This window comes from Anguilla anguilla, chromosome 3 (assembly GCF_013347855.1).
Source record: "Anguilla anguilla isolate fAngAng1 chromosome 3, fAngAng1.pri, whole genome shotgun sequence".
In the NCBI taxonomy this organism is placed as follows: Eukaryota; Metazoa; Chordata; class Actinopteri; order Anguilliformes; family Anguillidae; genus Anguilla; species Anguilla anguilla.
In genome coordinates, this window is record NC_049203.1 from 36,429,617 (window position 1) to 36,453,828 (window position 24,212).

At 40.6% G+C, this 24,212-nt stretch overlaps 1 protein-coding gene across 1 annotated transcript in view; it reads left to right on the forward strand.

The window, feature by feature from the left end:
• Positions 1 to 24,212, forward strand: part of LOC118222801 (titin-like) — a 202,142-nt gene that overhangs the window by 142,927 nt on the left and 35,003 nt on the right. The window contains exons 178-190 of the mRNA XM_035408658.1: positions 614 to 916; positions 995 to 1,297; positions 1,386 to 1,691; positions 1,915 to 2,202; positions 2,285 to 2,575; positions 2,674 to 2,961; positions 3,060 to 3,650; positions 3,739 to 3,843; positions 4,175 to 4,372; positions 4,519 to 4,815; positions 4,920 to 5,507; positions 5,663 to 5,965; positions 7,004 to 24,109. Coding sequence (XP_035264549.1) covers positions 614 to 916; positions 995 to 1,297; positions 1,386 to 1,691; positions 1,915 to 2,202; positions 2,285 to 2,575; positions 2,674 to 2,961; positions 3,060 to 3,650; positions 3,739 to 3,843; positions 4,175 to 4,372; positions 4,519 to 4,815; positions 4,920 to 5,507; positions 5,663 to 5,965; positions 7,004 to 24,109 — 20,967 coding nt within the window. The remainder of the gene's footprint in view (positions 1 to 613; positions 917 to 994; positions 1,298 to 1,385; positions 1,692 to 1,914; positions 2,203 to 2,284; positions 2,576 to 2,673; positions 2,962 to 3,059; positions 3,651 to 3,738; positions 3,844 to 4,174; positions 4,373 to 4,518; positions 4,816 to 4,919; positions 5,508 to 5,662; positions 5,966 to 7,003; positions 24,110 to 24,212) is intronic.

The window sequence follows — 24,212 nt, forward strand, 5'->3', positions numbered from 1 at the left end:
TATGCACTTCTCTGGCAGTGGCAGTCAGAATCATGTAGCAGCTGGCCATCACTACGTGAATGTAGCGGAAACACTGCAATACTAGGAATATAGACTGACATGCAATGTATGCTACTAACCATTTCAACTACAAGACACATATGATTACATACACCTAATATGCATGATTTTAGCTGACAAGATTGTAGTGGCCAATTTTACTAATCATGTTTGGTTTGAAATAGATTTTAGTTGCCAAGTCAGGAAACAGTGGGCAAAAGATGCTAATTGCTAATAAGGCTTACGTTCTTAGAAGAGGGTGACCAAGGGCGAGTTTATTCTCATTAAATATTTTTAAATGACTGGCTGTTTTTACAGGAGCTTCATTGTGAGGTAACAATTGAGGCTATTTCTGAATGGACTGGTTTTGCCTGGTGATTTTTTTTCTTATACAAAAACAAAAAATGTGAGGTTGTAGCGAGTTTATATTTTACCGGTACATAAGTATCACGCCACACTGCATAATAAGTGCCAAAACAAGGGAAACTCTGATTTATAATACATGGGACCTTTAAGTTAGTTTTCTGTGTGGGTTGCATTATTTTAAAATTGCCTTATTATTCTCTTCCCTTAGATGTACCTGGTCCACCAGCTTCTATGAAATTTGGGGATGTGTCTGCAGATCGTGTCCATCTAATTTGGGAACCACCTGCTGAAGATGGTGGCTCTAATATCACAAACTATATTATAGATAAACGTGAAACTAGCAGAGCAAATTGGGCTCAGGTCACAGCTAAAATCAGTGGTAAAACCACCGAGTACACTGTGGAGAAGCTGATTGAGGGCCGCGAGTATCAGTTCCGCATCCGCGCTGAGAACAAGTATGGGGTTGGAGACCCAATTCTGTCCAGTCCAGTTGTAGCCAAGAATCCTTTTGGTAAGATGTTCTTTACTTAGGTAGACTTGTGTTCATTATAATCACTCAGGCAATAACAACGATTTCTGTTATTTTCAGATGTTCCTGGGCCTTGTGATCCTCCTGTAATCACTAATGTCACAAAGGACCATATGACTGTCAGCTGGAAGGAACCTGCTAATGATGGTGGAGACACCGTTATAGGATACATGGTTGAGAAGCGTGAAACAAAAGAGGTCAACTGGACTAAACTCAACAGGAGGCCAGTGACAGAAAGAACCATTGAGGCTGGTGGTCTCACAGAGGGAGCAGAGTATGAATTCAGAGTTACTGCTCTAAACAGAGCTGGCTTAGGCAAGCCAAGTGACCCTTCAAGTGCCACCTTTGCACGTGATCCTTTGTGTGAGTAATTGAAATGCTGCTATTCTGAAATTCCGAGATGTTCGTTGTTACTATATACCACAGCACTCTTGTATGTGTTGGTTCACAGATCCCCCTGGCCCACCAGTTTCTCCAATGGTTGTTGACACAACACACAGTACAATTAGTCTGTCCTGGACAAAGCCTGCCAATGACGGTGGCAGTGAAATCTTGGGCTACTTGGTTGAAGTCAAGAGAGCAGATGCTAAGGACTGGATAAGGTGTAATGTACCGAAGAATCTTTTGGAGACAAACTACATTGTTACTGGACTTCTTGATAATACTGAGTACCAGTTCCGTGTGTCTGCTGTGAACAAAGTTGGGTTCAGTGAACCAAGTGAAGTTCCAGAAACACATGTTGCAAAGGACATTTTGGGTATGTTTTAGCCTTTCTTTCAATAATTTGTTAATCTACCTACACTGTGCACGTATTTGTGCTTGTATGTATTATGAATGTATGTATTTATATGTGTGTATGTGTTTCTGTGTGAGTGGGAGAGAGACTGAGAGAGAGACATGGGAGTATTTTATTTATTTCCACAACTAAATTATTGAAAGTTTACAGTTCATAATTCTTTTTGTATTATTTTGATTTTCAGTTGCTCCTGAAGGGCTGCTTAGTGATGAGCTGACGAAAACACTGGTGCTCCGTGCTGGTGTCACAATGAGACTCTATGTCCCACTGAGAGGCCGACCTGCTCCCAAAGTGACCTGGGCAAAGATGAATACTAATATTAAGGACAGACTAGGAATCTTGATAAAGACAACAGAGTGGGACACTCTGGTGTATGTTGAGAATGTAAACAGATATGATGCTGGAAAATACATCTTGTCTTTGGAAAACAGCTGTGGAATGAAGATGCATACAATTGTTGTCAAAGTTCTTGGTGAGTTTTTCTGAATAGTATACTATTATGTTTTCAATCTTATATTACTGAAAGCTGTGATTAATAATTTGTTTTGATGCAGACACTCCCGGACCACCTGTCAATCTGATGGTCAAAGAGTCATCCAAAGACAGTGCATCCATCTCCTGGGATGCTCCTCTTATTGATGGTGGAAGCCCTGTTAAGAATTATATTGTTGAAAAACGTGATGTTGAGAGAAAAGCATGGTCCACTGTTTGCACTGACTGTGACAAAACATCTTTCAAAGTTGAAAACTTAGTGCCAGGCAGATCTTACAGTTTTAGAGTCTCAGCAGAAAATGAATATGGCATTGGGGAACCATGTGAGACAGCAGATGCTGTAAGAGCCACAGGTGAGTGAAAACAATTATTTATATGTTGATTATATCGTTTTATCATATCATTTTTTTCTGTGAAATAAACTGAGTGAACATGATTTAATCCCATTCAGAACAACCTGGACCAGTAATGGACTTCAAGGCAATTCTGGTTACAAAGGATTCTTGCACCCTTGGCTGGAAGAAACCATTGTGTGATGGTGGAAGCCGTATTATTGCATATGTGCTGGAAGTCTTAAATGGCGAAGATAAATGGAAGGGACTGATGAAATCAAAGAACATGCAGTATAGTGCCAAAGATCTTATAGAAGGAAAGGAGTATACCTACAGAGTAAAAGCAGTGAATGACCGTGGAGAAGGTCCCACAAAGGAACTTAAAATTATAGCTAAGGATCTTGTTGGTGAGTGTCATTCAAGATTTGTTCGAAATATCTATGACCAAATATTTTTTGTGTTTAGACTAATCTGAGCTTTTTGCTTCTGTTCTGCTTTTCTATAGTTCCACCTGCATGTGACTTGCGAGGTTTGCCAGATTTGTGCTACATTGCAAAGGAAGGAAGTACTGTCCGCCTCAAGATCCCAATTAGTGGAAAACCTGCACCCACTGTCACATGGAAAAAGGGTGATGATGTTACTTTAACTGACACTGGAAGAGTCTCTGCAGAGTCTACTGCTGTAAACACAACTCTCCTAATTCGTGACTGCCAAAGAAGTGATGCATCAAAATACACCATCAATCTCAAAAACAGTGCTGGCTCCAAGGACTCAACTATCTTTGTCAGAGTGGTTGGAAAACCAGGAATACCCATAGGACCAGTGAAATTTAATGAAATCACAGCTGATGGAATCACCCTAAAATGGGGTGCACCAAAGGATGATGGTGGATCAGAAATAACCAACTACATTCTTGAGAAAAGGGATTCCACGACCAACATGTGGGTTATCTGTGCTTCAAATGTGAAAGAACACATCTTAAGAGTCACAAATCTCCATGAGGGAACAGAATATATATTTAGAGTGTCTGCAGAAAATAAGTATGGAGTTGGAGAGGGCCTAAAGTCTGACCCTGTTGTGGCTAAGCATCCATTCAGTAAGTATGTTAATATTAGCCATATTTGTTCTCTAATACAGTAGAGGATATATAAATATATTTATAAACATATGTATCATCTTAACAGATGTTCCTGATGCCCCACTTCCACCACAAATTATGAGTATGCGACATGACTGTGCAACACTGGCATGGTCAGACCCAAGGAAAACTGGAGGCTCCCCAATTACTGGTAACAAGTGTATATTTATTTCTAATAACGAAAGCATTATACAGGTGCTGTCTGTGGGTTGCAGACTTCATGCAGTCATGGAATATATGTCTAATTTTTCAGATTATGTTAATTTGTCTACTTACTTTCACATAAAATGGGGGAACCCAATGTGAATGTCAATACCCTCAAATCATAGCTAATAATCTGCACTTAAACTTCATATTCATTGTTTTATTTCAAATCCAATATGCTGGAGTACAGAGACAAAACAATGAAGTGTTACAGTCTCAACATTGTTGCATTTAACTGTATCTACTTGTGTAGTTAACCATTCTGCCTATTCTCACAGGGTATCACGTTGAATTCAAGGAAAGAAATAGTCAGTTATGGAAGAGAGCAAGTGAAACACCGCTGAAAATGAGGGAACACAGGGTGACTGGTCTAACTGAAGGCCTTGAGTATGAATTCAGAGTCATGGCCATAAACAAAGCAGGTGTTGGAAAGCCAAGTCTACCAACAGCACCACATGTTGCCCTGGATCCAATTGGTAAATTGGAGAAGATTATTTATTCATCTTTATTTTCATATTCATTTTTTCATAACTTTTTCATATAACACATTTATCATATAACATCTTTACCATATAACAGAACTTAATTTAAACTTTATTATTGTCTTGCTGTATTTTTTCAGATCCTCCTGGTAAACCCGATGTTATTAGCATTACAAGAAGCACTGTAACGCTTATGTGGACTGAACCCAAGTACGATGGTGGACACAGATTGACTGGCTACATTGTTGAGAGACGTGATCTTCCTGCAAAAGTCTGGGTGAAGGCTAATAATGTCAATATTGTAGATTGTGCATTTACGGTGACTGACCTTCAAGAAGGGTGTAAATATGAGTTCAGAATTCGGGCAAAGAATGCTGCTGGGGCTATCAGTCCACCATCAGAACAAACTGATACACTTGTTTGTAGAGATGAATATGGTAAGATTCCTTTTTATATGAATGCGTTGTAATTATAACATATTGAATTGTATGGAATGTCAATTGCATTTTTACTAAAACATACTTATTGTTTCCTATGACAGAGGCTCCAACCATCACAATTGATCCAACCATAAAGGAGGGACTTGCTGTTAGAGCCGGGGATACTATTGTGATAACTGCAACAAGCATACTCGGAAAACCTCTTCCAACTTCTGCATGGTCTAAAGGTGGAAAATACTTCAAACCATCAGATATCTGTCAGATTGAAAGCACTCCAACATCATCTACACTATCCATCAAGTATGCCAGCAGGAAGGATTCTGGTGAATATACCATTTCAGCCAGCAACCCATTCGGCATCAAAGAAGAAAATGTTAAAGTAAAAGTACTGGATGTACCTGGACCACCAGGACCTCTTGAAGCAAGCAGTGTGTCTGCTCGAAGGGTAACTCTGACATGGTCAGCACCACATGAGGATGGAGGTTCTCCAATCAAATGTTACACCCTGGAGAAGAGGGAAAGCAGCCGCCTTCTTTGGACCATACTTGCTGAAAACGTGATGGATTGCCATTTTGTTGCAACCAAGCTTATCCAGGGAAATGAATATGTATTCCGTGTCTCAGCTGTGAACCAGTATGGTACTGGTGATTCAACACAGTCTGAACTAGTGAAAATGGTGGATGGCTTTGGTACGTTCAACTAATTTACACTTTTGATTTATTTATTTATTTATTTATTTATTTATTTATTTATTTATTTATTTATTTATTTATTTATTTATTTATTTATTTATTTATTTATATTTAATGGAAATGTTCTAAAATTTGTTCAAATTCAATTGCAGGCCCACCAGGTCCTCCATCAAAGCCAGAAGTCACCAATGTGAACAAGACCTCAGTCACAGTTTCATGGAAAAGACCAATAGAAGATGGAGGTAGTGATATAATTGGCTACTCTGTTGAAAGGAAAGAAAGAAAAGGTATGAGATGGATCAGAGCATCAAGGAAATCCATCCCTGATCTCCATTACAAAGTGGAAGGCCTTACGGAAGGAGTTGAATATGAATTCCGAGTGATTGCAGAGAACAAGGCTGGCTTTGGAGATCCTAGTGAGCCATCACAGACTGTTATGACTAAGGGTGTGGCAAGTGAGTATGCAATTTACTATTATTAACACAAACATAAAGTTATTATATTAAAATGTATTATAGTATACATTTTATGTTGGAACAATGAACACTGCTATCCCCACCACTTGAATTTCCCATATATCCTTGTTTTTGCCTCGCCCTGCTGGGCTGCCAGCCACAGTTGGTACTGGCATGGGCCGGATTTGATCTGTGACCGTGGTGCTTACTCATGTGCTGCAAGTGACGCTTTTACCTGGCAAACTACCCAGCAGCCCATGAAATGTATTAATTTATTTACTATTTAAGTTAAGAAAAGTTATCACTAAAAGGATATATTAAATAGTATCCATGTTCAATATTCAGATGTGTAAAGAGGGTTAGTGAGCAGTTTTTTTTGCCTTTTTTGGGGGATGAGGGAGTGGGGTCAAGTCAGTGTTCTAGAGCTCTATTGCTTTCAATTACCAGTAGTCATTGTTACATCAGCATTAGAATGTTCAGTTCACACAAGAACATTCAAATCACACATTCATTTGTGAATTTTACCCTTTAAAAGGCTACAAAACATTTCACTCATGTAGTTCTTTTCCAAACAAGGAATGAAATACTGATGTGCATGGCATACAGGATATTTAGGGATAGTTCACTTTCTGTCATTTTTAATATTATTTCAGTGTCAGTGAATGTTCTTGATTCACTCAGGCAGTTTTGTTAAACATAACATCACTGCACAAGCTGCTTTGGAGTTATCTTAATTTAATTTGTTCCTTGAAACTATACGCAAATGTCCCAATACCAGCCATTCTAAAACCAGCAGGTCATTAGAAACATCTTTATCTAAAATATCCTTCATCACATGTCAAAAGTGTAAACTGAAAACACACTAAACTTTTAACACTAAAAAAACTGCAGAAAGTGAAATATCTCTATTAATAGGGCTTTAGCTTACATAAACCATATATCAGAATTGTGTCATTTAAAGTGTTTTCAGTTGTCAGACTGATTATAGATCACTTATTATGAAGAAAAATAAATAATATGAACATTGTAACTTTTCAGATGTACCTGGGCCTCCATCAAACCCAAGAGTTACCGATACAACTAAAACTACAGCTTCATTGCACTGGGGCAGACCTCATGATGATGGTGGACTTGATATCACAGGATATATTGTTGAGCATAAAAAGGAGGGAGATGAGGAATGGGTAAAAGACACAACGGGCACTGCACTGAGAATTACTGATTTTGTTGTGGCAAGCCTTCAGTCAGGAGGAAAGTACAATTTCAGAATAAGTGCAATGAATGCAGTTGGGGTTGGGGAACCAGCTCAAATTGAGGAACTTGTTGAAGTTGTGGATCGTGAAGAAGTTCCAGACTTTGAACTTGATGCTGAATTGAGAAGAACCCTTGTTGTAAAGGCTGGAGGCTCCATACGTATTTTTGTACCAATCAAAGGTCGCCCAACCCCTAATGTCACGTGGATGAAGGAAGAGATGCCTCTCATTGGTCATGCTCACATTGATACCACTGAGTCATATACTCTCCTGGTTATCCCTGATTGTACTAGGCATGATGCTGGAAAATATGTCCTGACAGCAGAAAATGCTGCTGGCAAAAAGTCTGGAATTGTAAATGTCAGAGTTCTAGATTCACCTGGACCTCCAATCAACTTGAAGCCAATAGAAATTAACAAAGATAGCATCTCCCTCCAGTGGGAAATGCCTATCATTGATGGTGGCTCAAAGATTACCAACTATATCATTGAGAAGAGAGAAGCAACCCGAAAGGCTTATGTCACAGTAATAATGAATTGTGCAAAGTGTTCTGTTAGGATTCCAAATCTGGCAGAAGGATCAGAGTATTACTTCAGAGTACGTGCCGAAAATGAGTTTGGCATTGGTGAGCCAGTTGAAACTTCTGATCCAATAAAAGCTTCTCAAGCACCGACTGCTCCGGAAATAGTTAACATCACAAATGTTACTAAGAATTCTGCAACTGTTGCATGGACAAAACCAAAACATGATGGTGGCAGTAGAATCACTGGATATGTCGTTGAGGCTCAAAAGAAGGGTACAGAGCAATGGTCCCATGTGTCTACTGTGAAGACGCTTGGATACATAGCTAAAAATCTTGGTGAAAATGAGGAATATGTGTTCAGAGTAATGGCTGTGAACAGTTCTGGCAGAAGTGATCCTCGTGAAAGCAGACCTATTGTTACTAAGGAACAAACTGCTGAACCTGAATTTGACCTAAGTGGAATCTGCAGGAGATTAGTCATTGCTAAGGCAGGAGATGATGTGAAAATTGAGATTCCTGTTTTGGGTCGTCCAAAACCTTCAGTTTCTTGGAAGAAGGATGATAAAACCCTGAAACAGATACAGAGGGTAAACACTGAAGATACTTTGACATCAACTATCCTGAATATTATTGAATGTACAAGGAATGACAGTGGACAGTACTCAGTGACAGGGAAAAATATACTTGGCACTGTGACAGAGCATATTACACTCAAAGTACATGATGTGCCAGGACCTCCTAGAGGACCAATTAAGTTTGACAAAGTTTCCCGTGACTTTATCACAATGTCATGGGATTCTCCTGAGAATGATGGAGGTGTGCCAATTAACAATTACATTGTTGAATTGCGAGAAACTACAAGTACAACCTGGGTAGAGTTATCTTCATCAGTAATTCGAACAACATTTAAAGCAGCTGGTCTTACCACGGGAGTTGAGTATCAGTTCCGTGTTAAAGCTAAAAATCGATATGGTGAGGGGCCTCCAATCACCTCAGAATCAGTGGTTGCAGCATATCCATTCAAGGTTCCTGGACCACCTGGTACTCCACAAATAGTAGCCTTCACTAAAGACACTATGACCATTGCCTGGAATGAACCTATTTCTGATGGAGGAAGTGAAATCTTAGGATATCACATTGAAAGGAAAGAGAGGAGCAGTATCTTGTGGCAAAGAATAAGCAAAGCTGTAGTAGGAAACATTTTCAAATCTTCAGGACTGGAATCTGGAATGGCTTATGAATTCCGTGTTTTAGCTGAAAATATAGCAGGTGTGGGTAAACCAAGCAAGTCATCAGAGCCAATGTTAGCCCTTGATCCAGTGGATCCACCAGGCCAGCCCGTAGCAGTTAACATAACTAAAAATTCAGTAACTCTTGAATGGACAAAGCCCGAATATGATGGTGGGTTCAAAATAACTGGATACACTGTGGAAAAGAAAGACTTACCAGATGGACGCTGGCATAAGGCTAACTATAGCAACATTATTGATACCACTTTCACTGTAAGTGGATTAACGGAAGGTGCTTCCTATGTATTCCGTGCTATTGCCCGGAATTCCGCTGGTGCTGTGAGTAACCCGTCAGAACCAACAGATCCAATTTCTTGCAAAGATGACATTGTGGAACCAAGAATTATGGTTGATGCAAAGTTTAAGGATACCATATTGGTGAAAGCAGGGGAAGCCTTCAAACTTGAGGCAGATGTTGCTGGTCAACCACAACCCTCTATGGTCTGGATGAAAGATGAAAAGGAAATTGAAAATACGATAAAATTGCAAATGAAAATGGCAGATTTTGCCACAACTTTAATTAATAAAGACTCGTTACGGAGAGATGGAGGTTCATTCACTTTAACTGCCAGTAACACAGGTGGCTTTGCAAAGCATATCTTCAATGTTAAAGTTCTTGATCGACCAGGGGCACCAGAGGGACCACTTGCTGTTGCAGACCTCACTGCTGAGAAATGTGTCATTTCATGGTTACCACCTTCTGATGATGGTGGAGCAAAGATTGAGCATTACATCATTGAAAAGCGTGAAACAAGTCGACTTGCATGGACAAATGTAGCATCCAATTTGCAAGTCACCCAGTTCAAAGTGACTAAGTTGCTGAAAGGAAATGAATATATCTTTAGAGTCATGGCTGTAAATAAATATGGAGTTGGAGAGCCTCTTGAATCGGAACCAGTTGTTGCTACCAATCCTTATGTTCCACCTGATCCTCCACAGACACCTGAAGTAACAGCTATCACAAAGGATTCAATGGTGGTTTGCTGGGGAACTCCTAAGAGTGATGGTGGAAGTAGCATTTCCAACTATTTAATTGAACGAAGAGATAAAGTTGGTCTTCGCTGGGTGAAATGCAACAAGAAGATTGTCACTGATTTGATGTATAAGGTGTCTGGGCTTGTGCCAGGTCATGAATATGAATTTAGAATTTTTGCAGAAAATGCTGCTGGTATAAGTGGACCCAGCCCTTCAAGTCCATTCTACAAGGCTACTGACACGATATTCAAGCCTGGCCCCCCTGGCAATCCAAGGGTCTTGGACACAACAAAGTCATCAATCACTCTTGCTTGGAACAAGCCAGTGTATGATGGAGGTTCTGATGTCACAGGCTACATTGTTGAGACCTGCCTTCCAGCAGAGGACGAATGGTCCATTGTAACCCCAAAAGAACTATGGATGGGTACATCATTTACGATTATTAACTTAAAGGAAAACCAAGAATACAAAATTAATGTTTCAGCTGTTAACTGTGAGGGGGTAGGAGAGGCTGCTTCTGTTCCTGGAACACCAAAGGCTGAGGACAGACAGCTTCCACCCGAAATTGAGCTTGATGCTGACCTTCGTAAAGTTATTAACATTAGAGCTGGTAACACGTTGAGATTGTTTGTGCCAATAAAAGGAAGACCAGCTCCTATGGTGAAATGGACAAGAGAAAATGGTGAACCTATTGAAAGAGCAACCATTGAGAATACAACATCTTTTACATCAGTAATTGTTGAAAATGTCAATAGGTCTGACAGTGGAAAGTACTTGCTGACAGTTGAAAACAGTTCAGGAAGCAAGACAGCCTATGTTAATGTGAGAGTACTGGATACCCCTGGAGCACCAACTAACCTGAAAATCCAAGCAGTTACCAAAGAGTCTGTCTCACTCATCTGGGACGCCCCTCTTAATGATGGTGGTTCAAAAATTAAGAATTATATTGTAGAAAAACGTGAAGCAACAAGAAAAGCATACTCCACAGACATGGCTAATTGCCACAAAACAACCTGGACAGTTGATCACCTGCAGGAGGGATGCAATTATTACTTCAGAGTTCTAGCTGAAAATGAATATGGAATTGGTCTGCCCATTGAAACTACTGAGTCAGTCAAAGTTTCTGAAAAACCACTCCCTCCTGGGAAAATTACTCTACAAGATGTCACAAAGAATAGTGTCAGTTTGTCATGGGAAAAGCCAGAGCATGATGGAGGAAGCAGAATAGTAGCATATGTTGTTGAAATGCAAGGCAAAGGAAGTGAAAAGTGGACGCAGTGTATGATCGTAAAGGGTACTGAAGCAGTTGTTACTGGACTAACACCAGGTGAAGAATATATGTTCCAGGTATCAGCAAGAAATGAGAAAGGAACAAGCGATCCTCGTCAGTTTGGTGTCCCAGTGATTGCCAAAGATCTTGTGATTGCTCCAGCTGTTAAGCTGTTATTTTCCACATTCAGTGTTTTGGCAGAGAAAGACTTGAAGATAGACATTCCATATGTTTCTCGTCCAAAGGCAGAAATTTCTTGGCAGAAGGGCAGCACACCTCTCAAGCAGACTACCAGAGTTAATTTTGAAGCAACTGAGAACAATTTGTGTGTTGTAATCAAGGAGGCATGCAGAGATGATGTTGGAAAGTATATCATTAAACTATCAAACACAGCAGGTGAAACAACAGCAGAAATCGATGTTGTTGTTCTAGACAAACCTGGTCCGCCAACTGGCCCTGTGAAAGTCAATGAGGTCACTGCAGACAGCATCACATTTTCTTGGAAGCCCCCAGAGTATGATGGTGGTTGCATTATTAGCAACTACATTGTAGAAAAGAGGGATACATCTACTACAAACTGGCAAATTGTGTCTGGAACAGTAGCTAGAACAACAATTAAAGCAGTCAGGTTAAAGACTGGCTGTGAATATCAGTTCAGGATTACTGCTGAGAACAGATATGGAAAGAGTGCATTTCTTGTCTCAGACTCTGTGGTTGCTCAGTATCCATTCAAAATCCCAGGCCCTCCAGGAACACCCTTTGTGCATGCTTCTACCAAGGACAGCATGGTAGTAGTGTGGAATGAGCCTGTCATAGATGGTGGGAGCAGCATATTAGGATATCATCTTGAAATGAAGGAAAGAAAAAGTATTCTATGGATGAAACTGAATAAGACACTTATCAAAGATACAACGTTCAAGACTATTAACCTTGAAGCAGGACTTGAATATGAGTTCAGAGTGTATGCTGAAAATATTGTGGGGATTGGTAAAGCTAGCAAAGTGTCAGAATGCTATACTGCTAGAGATCCCTGTGATCCTCCGGGCACCCCTGAGGCTATTAGCATCACAAAAAATTCTATTACAATCAGATGGACAAAGCCAGAATATGATGGTGGTAGCAAAGTTACTGGTTATGTTGTTGAGAAGAAGGACTTGCCTGAGGGGCGTTGGATGAAGGCCAACTTCACTAATGTTATTGAGACAGAATATGTTGCAACTGGATTAGTTGAGGATCAGAAATATGAGTTTCGTGTCATTGCAAGAAATGCTGCAGGTATTTTCAGTAATCCATCTTATAGCACTGGGCCTATCACTACAAAGGATGAAGTGGATCCACCTCACATTAGTATAGATCCAAAATACACTCAAACTGTTGTCGTAAATTCTGGGGAATCATTCAAAATTGATGCTGATGTTCATGGCAAGCCAACACCTACTATCTTCTGGATGAAGGGAGGTCAAGAACTTGTAAATACATTACACCGTGAAATAAAAAACACAGAAGTCAGCACATGTTTGAGTGTAAAGGAAGCTAAACTCATTGATGGAGGACAGTACACTTTGCTATTAAAGAACCTTGGAGGAGAGAAGTCTGTAAATGTCACAGTCAAGGTCCTGGATAGACCTGGTCCACCTGAAGGTCCTATACACGTCTACGGTGTTTTGAGTGATCAATGTTCCATTGCCTGGAAAGCACCACAGCAAGATGGAGGCAGTGACATATCTCATTACATTGTTGAGAGGAGAGAAACAAGCAGACTAGTTTGGACCCTTGTTGACACTAAAGTACAGGCACTTAATCTAAGAATCACAAAGCTTTTGGAAGGAAATGAGTACATTTTCCGTGTCTCAGCTGTAAACAAACATGGAGTCAGTGATCCACTTGAATCTGAATCTGTCGTTGTTAAAAATCAGTTTGTGGCTCCTGATGCACCTAAGAATGTTGAAGTTACCAGTGTCTCAAAGAATTCAATGGTGGTAACTTGGGAAGGACCCACAAATGATGGTGGCAGTCCAATTACAGGATTCATTATTGAAAAACATGATAAAGAAGGAGTGAGATGGACCAGGTGCAATAGGAATATAGTTAGTGATCGGTGCTTTAAGGTCACTGGACTTCTTGAAAATCACAGTTATGAATTCAGGGTTGCAGCTGAAAATGCAGCTGGCATCGGAGAACCAAGCTCTCCATCGGTTTACTACAGAGCTTTGGATCCCATTTTCAAACCTGGCCCACCAAATAATCCTAAAGTGACAGATGTATCACGAACATCTGTATTCCTTTCATGGGGAAAGCCTATATATGATGGTGGTTGTGAGATCCAGGGATATATTGTTGAGGCATGTGAGGCAACATCAGAAGAATGGACAATGTGCACTCCCCCAACTGGCATTAGAAAGATGCAATATGAAGTGGAAAAACTTAAAGAAAAGCAAGAGTATAAATTCAGAGTCTGCGCAATAAACAAGGCAGGTGTTGGTGAGCATGCCGATGTCTCTGGAACCATTATTGTTGAAGAGAAAATGGAAGAACCATATCTTGAGCTTGATCCAGACCTCAGGAAGACCATCCGTGTTATAGCAGGAGGCTCTCTCAGGGTGTTTATTCCAATCAAAGGCTGCCCTTCCCCAAAAATTAAATGGGAAAAAGTTGATGGTGAAATCCGAGATACAGCTCAGATTGAGGTTACCAGTAGTTATACATGCCTTGTAATTGATAATACTAACAGATTTGATAGTGGAAAGTATACTATTACTGCTGAAAATACCAGCGGATCAAAATCAGATTTCATTTCCGTCAGAGTTCTTGACACTCCAAGTGCTCCAGTCAACCTTAAGATAAAGGAGATTACAAAGCAGTCTGTAACATTTACTTGGGACCCACCCGCATTGGATGGTGGAGCCAAAATTAAAAACTACATTGTTGAAAAACGAGAAAGTACAAGAAAGGCTTATTCTGCTGTTGTAACCAATTGCCATGCATTGTCATGGAAGGTTGAACCTCTTCAGGAGGGTTGCAATTATTACTTCAGAATTCTTGCAGAAAATGAACACGGCATTGGCTTACCAGCAGAAACAACTGATCCCATTAAAGTATCAGAAGTGCCACAGTCACCAGGCAAGTTCACTGTTATTGATGTAACACGTAATAGTGTTTCTCTTGCCTGGGAGAAACCTGAACATGATGGTGGCAGTAGAATCATGCAGTATCTGGTGGAAATGCAAGTTAAGGGAAGTGAAAAATGGTCCAGCTGTGCAAATGTAAAAACCCTTGAGACTGTGGTCAGTAATTTAGTCCAGGGAGAAGAATATTTGTTTAGAGTCATTGCTATCAATGAGAAGGGTAAAAGCGATCCAAGAACACTTGCTGTTCCAGTGCAAGCAAAGGACCTAGTCATTGAACCAGATATACGACCTACATTCAGTAACTACAGTGTACAAGTTGGTAAAGATCTCACAGTAGAAATACCAATTTTTGGACGTCCAAAACCAGCAATTGTTTGGAGCAAGGATGGCATAACTCTCACACAGACTACAAAAGTTAATTTTGTTAACACTGCACATCACACAACTCTCAGCATAAAAGAAGCAACACAAGATGATGGTGGCTTATACCAAATTGCAGTTTCTAATGTTGTAGGACAAAAGGATGCAACAGTCGAAATAATCACACTTGATAAACCTGGCCCGCCAAGTGGCCCAGTAAGATTTGATGAAGTAAGTGTGGAAAGCGTCAAAATATCTTGGGATCCACCAAAATACACTGGTGGGTGCCAAATCTCAAATTATATTGTGCAAAAGAGAGACACCACTACTACCACTTGGGAGAATGTGTCTTGCACAGTTGCCAGGACTACACTGAAGGTGACTAGACTGAAAACTGGGGCTGAATATCAGTTCCGAATAATGGCTGAAAACAGATATGGAAAAAGTTATGCTTTAGACTCTCGCTGTGTGGTTGCCCAGTATCCATACAAGGAGCCAGGTCCACCAGGGACTCCATTTGTCACATCACTCTCAAGGGATCATATGGTAGTGGAATGGCATGAACCTGTTATAGATGGAGGCAGTAGTATTATTGGTTACCATCTTGAAAGAAAAGAAAGAAACAGTGTCCTATGGACAAAGATTAATAAGACACTCATTCAAGATACCCGCTTTAAGACTAGTCCGTTGGAAGAAGGTATTGAATATGAGTTTAGGGTCTATGCAGAGAATATTGTTGGAATAGGTAGATGCAGTAAAGTCTCTGAGGGCTGTGTTGCACGTGACCCATGCGATCCACCTGGTACCCCAGAAGCCATTCATGTGAGTAAAGATTCAATCACAATTCAGTGGACTAAGCCTGAATATGATGGAGGCAGTAAGATTACTGGTTATACTGTGGAAAAGCGGGATCTTCCTGAGGGACGCTGGATGAAATCCAACTTCACAAACATCATTGAGACCCAATACACAGTTACTGGCTTAACTGAAGATGCAAAGTATGACTTCAGAGTTATTGCAAAGAATTCAGCTGGAACTATCAGTAAACCATCTTTTAACACGGGACCCATCACTGCAAAGGATGAAGTTGAGCCACCAACATTTTCAATTAACCCAGAGTACAGTCAGACTATTGTTGTAAATGCAGGAGATACTTTTAAACTTGATGCTGATGTACATGGAAAGCCAATACCAACAGCCCAGTGGTTCAAAGGTGACAAAGAATTTGAGAATACTACAAGGTGTGAGATCAAGAACACTGATTTAAGGACCATGGTTGTTATTAAAGATGCGACCAGAATTGATAGTGGACAGTATACTCTGCAGCTAAGTAATGTAGCAGGCACCAAAACCATTCATTTCAATGTCAAAGTGCTAGACAGACCAGGTCCATGTGAAGGACCCCTCAATATCACTAGTATAACAAGTGACAAATGTACACTGTCATGGCTTCCTCCACAACATGATGGTGGTAGCAAAGTTTGTCATTACATAATTGAAAAGAGAGAAACTAGTCGGCTTGCTTGGACTGTAGTTACTAGTGATTGTTGTGCTCCAACTTTCAAAGCAACCAAACTTCTAGAGGGAAATGAATATATTTTCAGGGTCATGGCTGTCAATAAATATGGCATTGGGGAAGCACTGGAATCTTCAGCTGTCATCATGAAAAATCCGTTCATTCCACCTGGAGCTCCTCAAATTCTGGATGTAACGAATATTGAAAAAGATGCCATGACTGTCTGTTGGTCTGCGCCCGAAACAGATGGAGGAAGTGAAATCATTGGCTACATTATAGAGAAGAAAGACAGGATGGGGATCCGATGGACAAAATGCAACAGGCAAAGAGTCACAGACTTACACTTCCGAGTAACAGGTTTAGCAGAAGATCATGAGTATGAATTTAGATTTTCTGCTGAAAATGCAGCTGGAATTGGCGAACCATCTGTACCAACTCAGTACTACAAAGCTTGTGATCCAACATTCAAGCCTGGCCCACCAAGTAATGCCCATGTGGTTGATACTACCAAAAATTCAATTTCAGTAGCATGGGGTAAGCCCGCTTCTGATGGTGGCTGTGCAATTCAAGGGTACATTGTTGAGATTTGCAAAGCTGAAGAAGAAGAGTGGACTATGTGCACCCCGCCAACTGGCCTGCGTGTAAATAAGTTTGAAATCACAAAACTTACTGAACAACAAGAATACAAGATTCAGGTATGTGCTCTCAACAAGTTAGGTCTTAGTGAGCCAGCTGTAATTCCTGGAACAGCTAAACCTGAAGACAAAAAGGAAGCCCCAGAAATCCACCTTGACTCAGAGCTGAGGCAAGGAATTGTGGTTCGTGCTGGAGGGTCCGTAAAAATTAATGTACCTTTCAAAGGAAGACCAACACCAGAGATTTTATGGTTTAAAGATGAAGGGAATTTACCTGAAAAGGCTCAAATTGAGAAAGGTCTGAATTATACACAGCTTTCTATTGATTTATGTGACAGAAATGATGCTGGAAAATATACACTGAGCTTGGAAAATAGTAGTGGGTCAGTCTCCGAATATGTAGCAGTCAAAGTTTTGGACACACCATCAGCACCTTTGAATCTTGTTGTTAAAGATATCAAGAAAGACTCTGTTACTCTTACATGGGACCCACCATTGATTGATGGAGGTGCAAAGATTAGAAACTATGTCGTTGACAAACGTGAATCAACCAGAAAAGCATATGCTAATGTTACAACCAAGTGCACAAAAACAAGCTATGTTGTAGAAAATCTTATAGAAGGGGCAATGTATTACTTCAGAGTTATAGCTGAAAATGAATATGGAGCTGGCTTGCCAACTGAAACAAAAAATGCAATCAAGGCATCTGAGGTACCTCTGCCAGTTTCTAGATTAACTCTGACTGATGTTAGTAAAACAAGTGCATCTCTAGCATGGGATAAACCAGAGCATGATGGTGGCAGTAGGATTGTGGGTTACTTAATTGAAATGCAGCCTAAAGGGACAGATAAGTGGGGTGTGGCAACGTCAGTGAAGACATGTGAAGGCACTGTAAGTGGACTAACATCTGGTCAAGAATATCTCTTCCGTGTTGTGGCCTACAATGAAAAAGGAAAAAGTGAACCAAAGCTTTTAGCTGCTCCTGTTATTGCAAATGACTTGACTATTGAACCCAGCCTAAAACTTTTGTTCAGCACCTACAGTGTCAAATCTGGGAAAGATCTCAAAATAGAAATACCAGTGATTGGCCGTCCCAAACCAGAGATTAAATGGATGAAAGATGGAGAATCTTTGAAACCGACAACTAGAGTTAATTATTCAAGCACACCAACTTCTGCTATCCTTCAAATTACAGAAGCTAATAAAGATGATTTGGGCAAGTATGCAATCACTGCCAGAAACAGTGCTGGTACAGTAACAGAAGAAATTGGAATTATAATCCTTGACAAACCTGGTCCACCAGCAGGCCCTATTAAAATAAATGAAGTAAGTAATAGCTTTGTCACCATCTCATGGGAACCACCAGAATACACAGGTGGTTGTCAAATCAGAAATTACATTGTTGAGAAACGAGACACAACTACCACTGATTGGCAGAATGTGTCTGCAACTGTTGTGAGGACAGCTATCAAAATTTCCAAGCTAAACACAGGTGCAGAATACCAGTTCAGAGTCTGTGCTGAAAATAGGTATGGAAAAGGTTCATATTTAGACTCATCTGCTGTTGTTGTCCAGTATCCTTACAAGCCTCCTGGACCCCCAGCCACTCCGTATGTCACATCGGCAACAAAAGACCACATGATTATTGAATGGAATGAACCAGTCAATGATGGGGGCAGTGGAGTGATTGGTTATCATCTTGAAAGCAAAGAAAGAAACAGCATTTTGTGGACAAAACTAAATAAGACTCTCATTACTGACACCACGTTCAAGATAATTAATCTGGATGAAGGCGCTGGATATGAATTTAGAGTCTATGCTGAGAATATTGTTGGCATTGGTAGATCGAGCAAAGTTTCAGAATGCTTTGTAGCCCGGGATCCATGTGATCCACCTGGTACCCCTGAGCCTATTACAATCTCCAAAGACCACATCACACTTAAGTGGACAAAGCCTCAATATGATGGTGGCAGTAAAGTCACTGGATACATTGTTGAAATGAGGGAATTGCCTGAAGGTCGTTGGATGAAGGCAAACTTCACTAATGTAATTGAGACTGAATTTACAATTACAGGCTTAACAGTAGACCACAAATATGACTTTAGAATTATTGCAAGAAATGCAGCTGGTCTTTTCAGTGAGCCCTCTGAAAACACTGGACCAATCACTGCCACTGATGAAATTGAAGCCCCAAGAGCATCAATGGACCCAAAATACAAGGATATTATTCTTGTTTATGCTGGTGAGACCTTCGTCCTTGATGCTGATTTCTATGGCAAGCCTGTGCCTGATGTCATGTGGTTAAAGGAAGAAAAAGAAATTGATAAGGCTATGTCAAGAATGGAAGTCAAAACTACTAGTAAACACACGATGCTTGTAATAAAAGACAGCATTAGAGTGGACAGTGGACGTTATGAACTCAGGCTTAGCAATGCTGGTGGGACAAAAACCATACCAATCACAGTGAAGGTTCTGGATCGACCTGGTCCCCCTGGCGGCCCACTCAACGTGACAGGTGTCACTGCTGATCAGTGTTACTTGTCCTGGAGTGATCCTTCACAAGATGGTGGTGCTAGCATCTCACACTACATTATTGAGAAGAGAGAAACCAGTAGGCTATCCTGGACTTTCGTTAACTCTAATGTTAAATCAGTTGGTTACAAAGTAACCAAGCTCCTGGCTGGAAATGAATATATCTTTAGAGTCATGGCAGTAAACAAATATGGCATTGGTGAGCCACTTGAATCAGAGCCCATAACAGCTCGCAGCCCATTTAAGCCACCAAGTGCTCCTTCCATGCCAGAAGCAAGTGTCATAACAAGGGATTCTATGGTCGTTTCATGGAATCAGCCAGAAAATGATGGTGGGTCTGAAATTCAATGTTACCACATTGAAAAATGTGACAAAGATGGCATTAGATGGACAAAATGCAACAGACAACCTTTGAAAGATCTGTATTTTAAAGTAACTGGACTTACAGAAGGACATTTCTATGAGTTCCGTATTTCTGCTGAAAATGAGGCTGGTGTGGGAGAAGCAAGTGAACCATCACTGTTCTACAGAGCATGTGATGCAACACAACCACCTGGTCCACCAATTCATCCTAAAGTGACTGACCACTCTGTTACAACTGTGTCCCTAGCTTGGGGCAAACCACTGAGTGATGGTGGTGCATACATCAAGGGATACATTGTTGAGATGAAAGAAGTTTCTCAGGAAGAATGGATTATATGCACACCTCCAACTGGTATACAATCAACACGATATACAGTGACAAATCTGAAGGAAAATTCTGAATATAACTTCCGCATCTGTGCATTTAATGCGGAAGGTGTGGGAGAGCATGCCGATATACATGGCTCTGTGGTTGCAGCTGAAAAGGTTGAAGCACCAGAGATTGAATTAGATGTGGACTTGAGAAAAGTTGTTTCTGTACATGCAGGTGGAACACTTAGGCTGTTTGTCACAATCAGAGGAAGACCAGAACCTAAAGTCACATGGGAAAAGGCAGAAGAAGCTCTAACAGAGCGTGCACAAATTGAAGTCACAAGTTCATACACTATGCTTGTCATTGACAACGTAAACAGATTTGACAGTGGGAAATATGTTTTAACTCTTGAAAATAATAGTGGAACAAAATCAGCATTTGTCAATGTCAGAGTGCTGGACTCACCGAGTGCACCTCTCAAATTTGAAGTCAAAGATATCAAGAGAGATTCCTTAACACTCTTTTGGGAGCCTCCACTTACTGATGGAGGAGCCAAGATAACAAACTACATTGTGGAGAAACGAGAATCTACAAGAAAAGCTTATACTACAGTCACAAATAATTGTACTCAGAATTCATTCCAGGTTAGTGAGCTACAGGAAGGATGCATTTACTACTTCCGTGTACGAGCCGTGAATGAGCATGGTCTTGGTTTAGCTGTAGAAACTAAAGATCCAGTCAAGGTTTCTGAAGTGTCAATGGCACCAGGTAAAATTTCAGTCATGGATGTGACCCGAAACAGTGTGGTTCTTTCTTGGGAGAAACCTGCTCATGATGGTGGCAGCAAAATTCTGTGCTACAATGTGGAGATGCTGACTAAGGGCAGTGATAAGTGGACTGTGTGCACTACAGTTAAGGTCCTGGAAGCAACAATCACTGGCCTTAAAGCAGGAGAAGTATATTCATTCAGAATCATAGCTTTGAATGAAAAAGGCAAGAGTGACCCAAAAGAACTTGGTGTACCTGTGATCGCAAAAGACATTGAAATTGAACCTTCAATTGATCATTTATTCAATACTTACAGTGTGAAGGCAGGGGATGATCTTACAGTTGAAGTTCCATTCAGGGGCAGACCTAAACCAGTCGTTTCATGGAAGAAGGATGGACTCCCTCTCAAGCAAACAAGCTCTGTAACCATTCTGACATCCCAAACCTCGTCTAAAATAGACATCAAAAAAGCCACCAGGGAGCATGTTGGAAAATATGAAATCACTCTAGCTAATACAGCTGGCACAAAAACAGCAGAAATTGGCATTATTGTCCTTGACAAACCAGGACCACCAGCAGCAATTAAAGTAGATGAAGTAAGTTCTGAAAGTATAAAACTATCCTGGAAACCACCAGAGTATGATGGTGGATGTCACATCAACAACTACATTGTGGAGAAGAGAGATACCAGCACTACAGAATGGCAAATTGTTTCAGCTACACTTGCTAGAACTGCAATAAAAGTTTCTCGTTTGACACATGGATCAGAATACCAGTTCCGTGTTTATGCTGTAAACCGTTATGGAAAGAGCCCTTATATAGAGTCTTCAGGAATTACTGCACAGTATACATGTAAGCAACCTGGTCCACCAGCTACCCCTAGAATTGCCCATGCAACAAAGTCCTTTATGATTGTTACCTGGAATGAACCAGTCAATGATGGTGGTAGCACAGTTCTTGGATATCACCTGGAGTCTAAAGAACGAAGCAGCATTCTCTGGACTAAGTTGAACAGAGGCATCATTACTGACACAGAATTCAAAGTGACTAGCATTGAAGTAGGTTTGTTTTATGAATACCGTGTCTATGCAGAAAACATTGCTGGAATTGGAAAATCCAGCAAAGCCTCTGAACTTGTAGCTGCAAGAGATCCATGTGATCCTCCAGGTCAACCAACAGTTACAAATGTTACTCGAACATCTGTTTCTCTTTCTTGGACAAAGCCAGAGTATGATGGTGGAGCCAAGGTGACTGGTTACATAATCGAAAGCAGGGAACTTCCAGAGGGTCGTTGGTTGAAATGCAATTTCACTAATGTCCCAGAAACATACTTTGATGTTACAGGCCTTACGGAGAATCAGAAATATGATTTTCATGTTATTGCAAAAAATGCAGCAGGATTATTCAGTGAGCCATCTGATAGCACAGGCCCTGTTACAGCTAAAGACGATGTTGATCCACCACGAATCATGATGGATGTAAAGTTCAGAGATGTTGTTGTTGTGAAAGCTGGTGATACTTTGAAAATCAATGCAGATATTGATGGAAGACCTCACCCAGTTGTTTCATGGACAAAAGATGGTAAGGAGTTTGAGCCTCAGGCTAGAGTTCAGATCTCATCAACAGCCGGAAGCACCGGAATAACTGTTAAAGACTGCATCAGAAGAGACTCTGGGAAGTATGTTTTGACACTACAGAATATTGCTGGAACAAAATCAATGGAAGTAAACTGCACAGTCCTTGACAAGCCTGGACCATCAGCTGGGCCACTGGAAATCACGGACCTCACAGCTGAAAAATGTACATTAACTTGGGGACCTCCTCAAGAGAAGGGGGGAGCAGAAATCTCTCACTATATTGTTCAAAAACGTGAAACAAGTCACCTTGCCTGGACTGTAGTATATGGAGACATGAAAGCTACAAGATGTTCAGCTACTAAACTTCTCAAAGGCAATGAGTACATCTTTAGAGTTCTTGCTGTGAACAAGTATGGAGTTGGTGAGGCCCTGGAAAGTGATGCTATAAAAGTTGTTGATCCATTCACATGTCCATCTGCACCAACAGATGTAAAAATTGCTGCTGTATCAAGTGAAGCAATGACAGTCTGCTGGGCATGCCCAGCGACTGATGGAGGTAATGACATCTGTGGATATGTGATTGAAAGACGTGAGAAATCAAGTCTGCGTTGGGTTCGTGTAAACAGAAAGCCTGTATGTGATCTAGTGGTGCAGGCTACCAATCTCCGTAAGGGATCTGAATATGAATTCCGTGTTTATGCAGAAAATGCAGCTGGGTTAAGTCCTCCAAGTTTCCCTTCCCAAATAACTAAAGCAGAAGATCCAGTGACCCCACCTTCCCCACCAGAAAAACTAAAGGTTATTGATTCAACTAAGAACTCTCTCACTGTTCTCTGGAACAAGCCATTGTTTGATGGGGGAGCCCCAGTCACTGGATACAGTGTGGAGTACAAGAAAGCAAAGGAAGAAGACTGGAAGGTAGCTGTTCAGTACACAAGAAACACAGAGTTCACAATCACTGGACTTGCATCTGGAGAAGAATATATTTGCGCTGTTAAATCTATCAATAAAATTGGTCCCAGTGAACCAAAAATAACAGCTGAGCCCCAGATAGCTCAGGATAGAGAAGAAGAGCCAGTATTTGATGTTGATATTGAAATGCGCAAGACTTTGATTGTGAAACATGGTAGCTCATTTACTTTGACTGTCCCCTTCAGGGGACGACCAGTACCTAGTGTAACATGGAATAAAGAAGATGTAGATCTGAAAGTAAGAGCAAGTACAGATACAAGTTATACCTGCACATCAATTACATTAGAGAAAGCTACAAGATATGACTCTGGAAAGTACACTGTAACACTACAGAATAGTGTTGGAACAGCTGCTTTGACAATGGAGGTTAAAGTTCTTGATTCTCCTGGGCCACCAGGTCATGTTCAGATTAAGGATGTCACCAAGGACTCTGTTACAGTGACATGGGAGGCACCAGAAAATGATGGTGGTGACCCTGTTAAGAACTATCATGTTGAGAAACGTGAAGCTAGCAAAAAGGCATGGGTGAGCATCACAAACAACTGCCATCATTTTAGCTATAAAGTGACAGATCTGCAAGAAGGAGCCATCTACTACTTTAGAGTGATTGGAGAAAATGAATTTGGAGTTGGTGTGCCTTCTGAGACCAAAGATGGAACTAAGATTACAGGTAGGTTGGTGCTTAGAATTATACATTTAGTTTGAATGTATATGTTTTTTAATATTCTGTGTATCTCAATTTGTAAAAATACCCAATGTATCACATTTGTTTT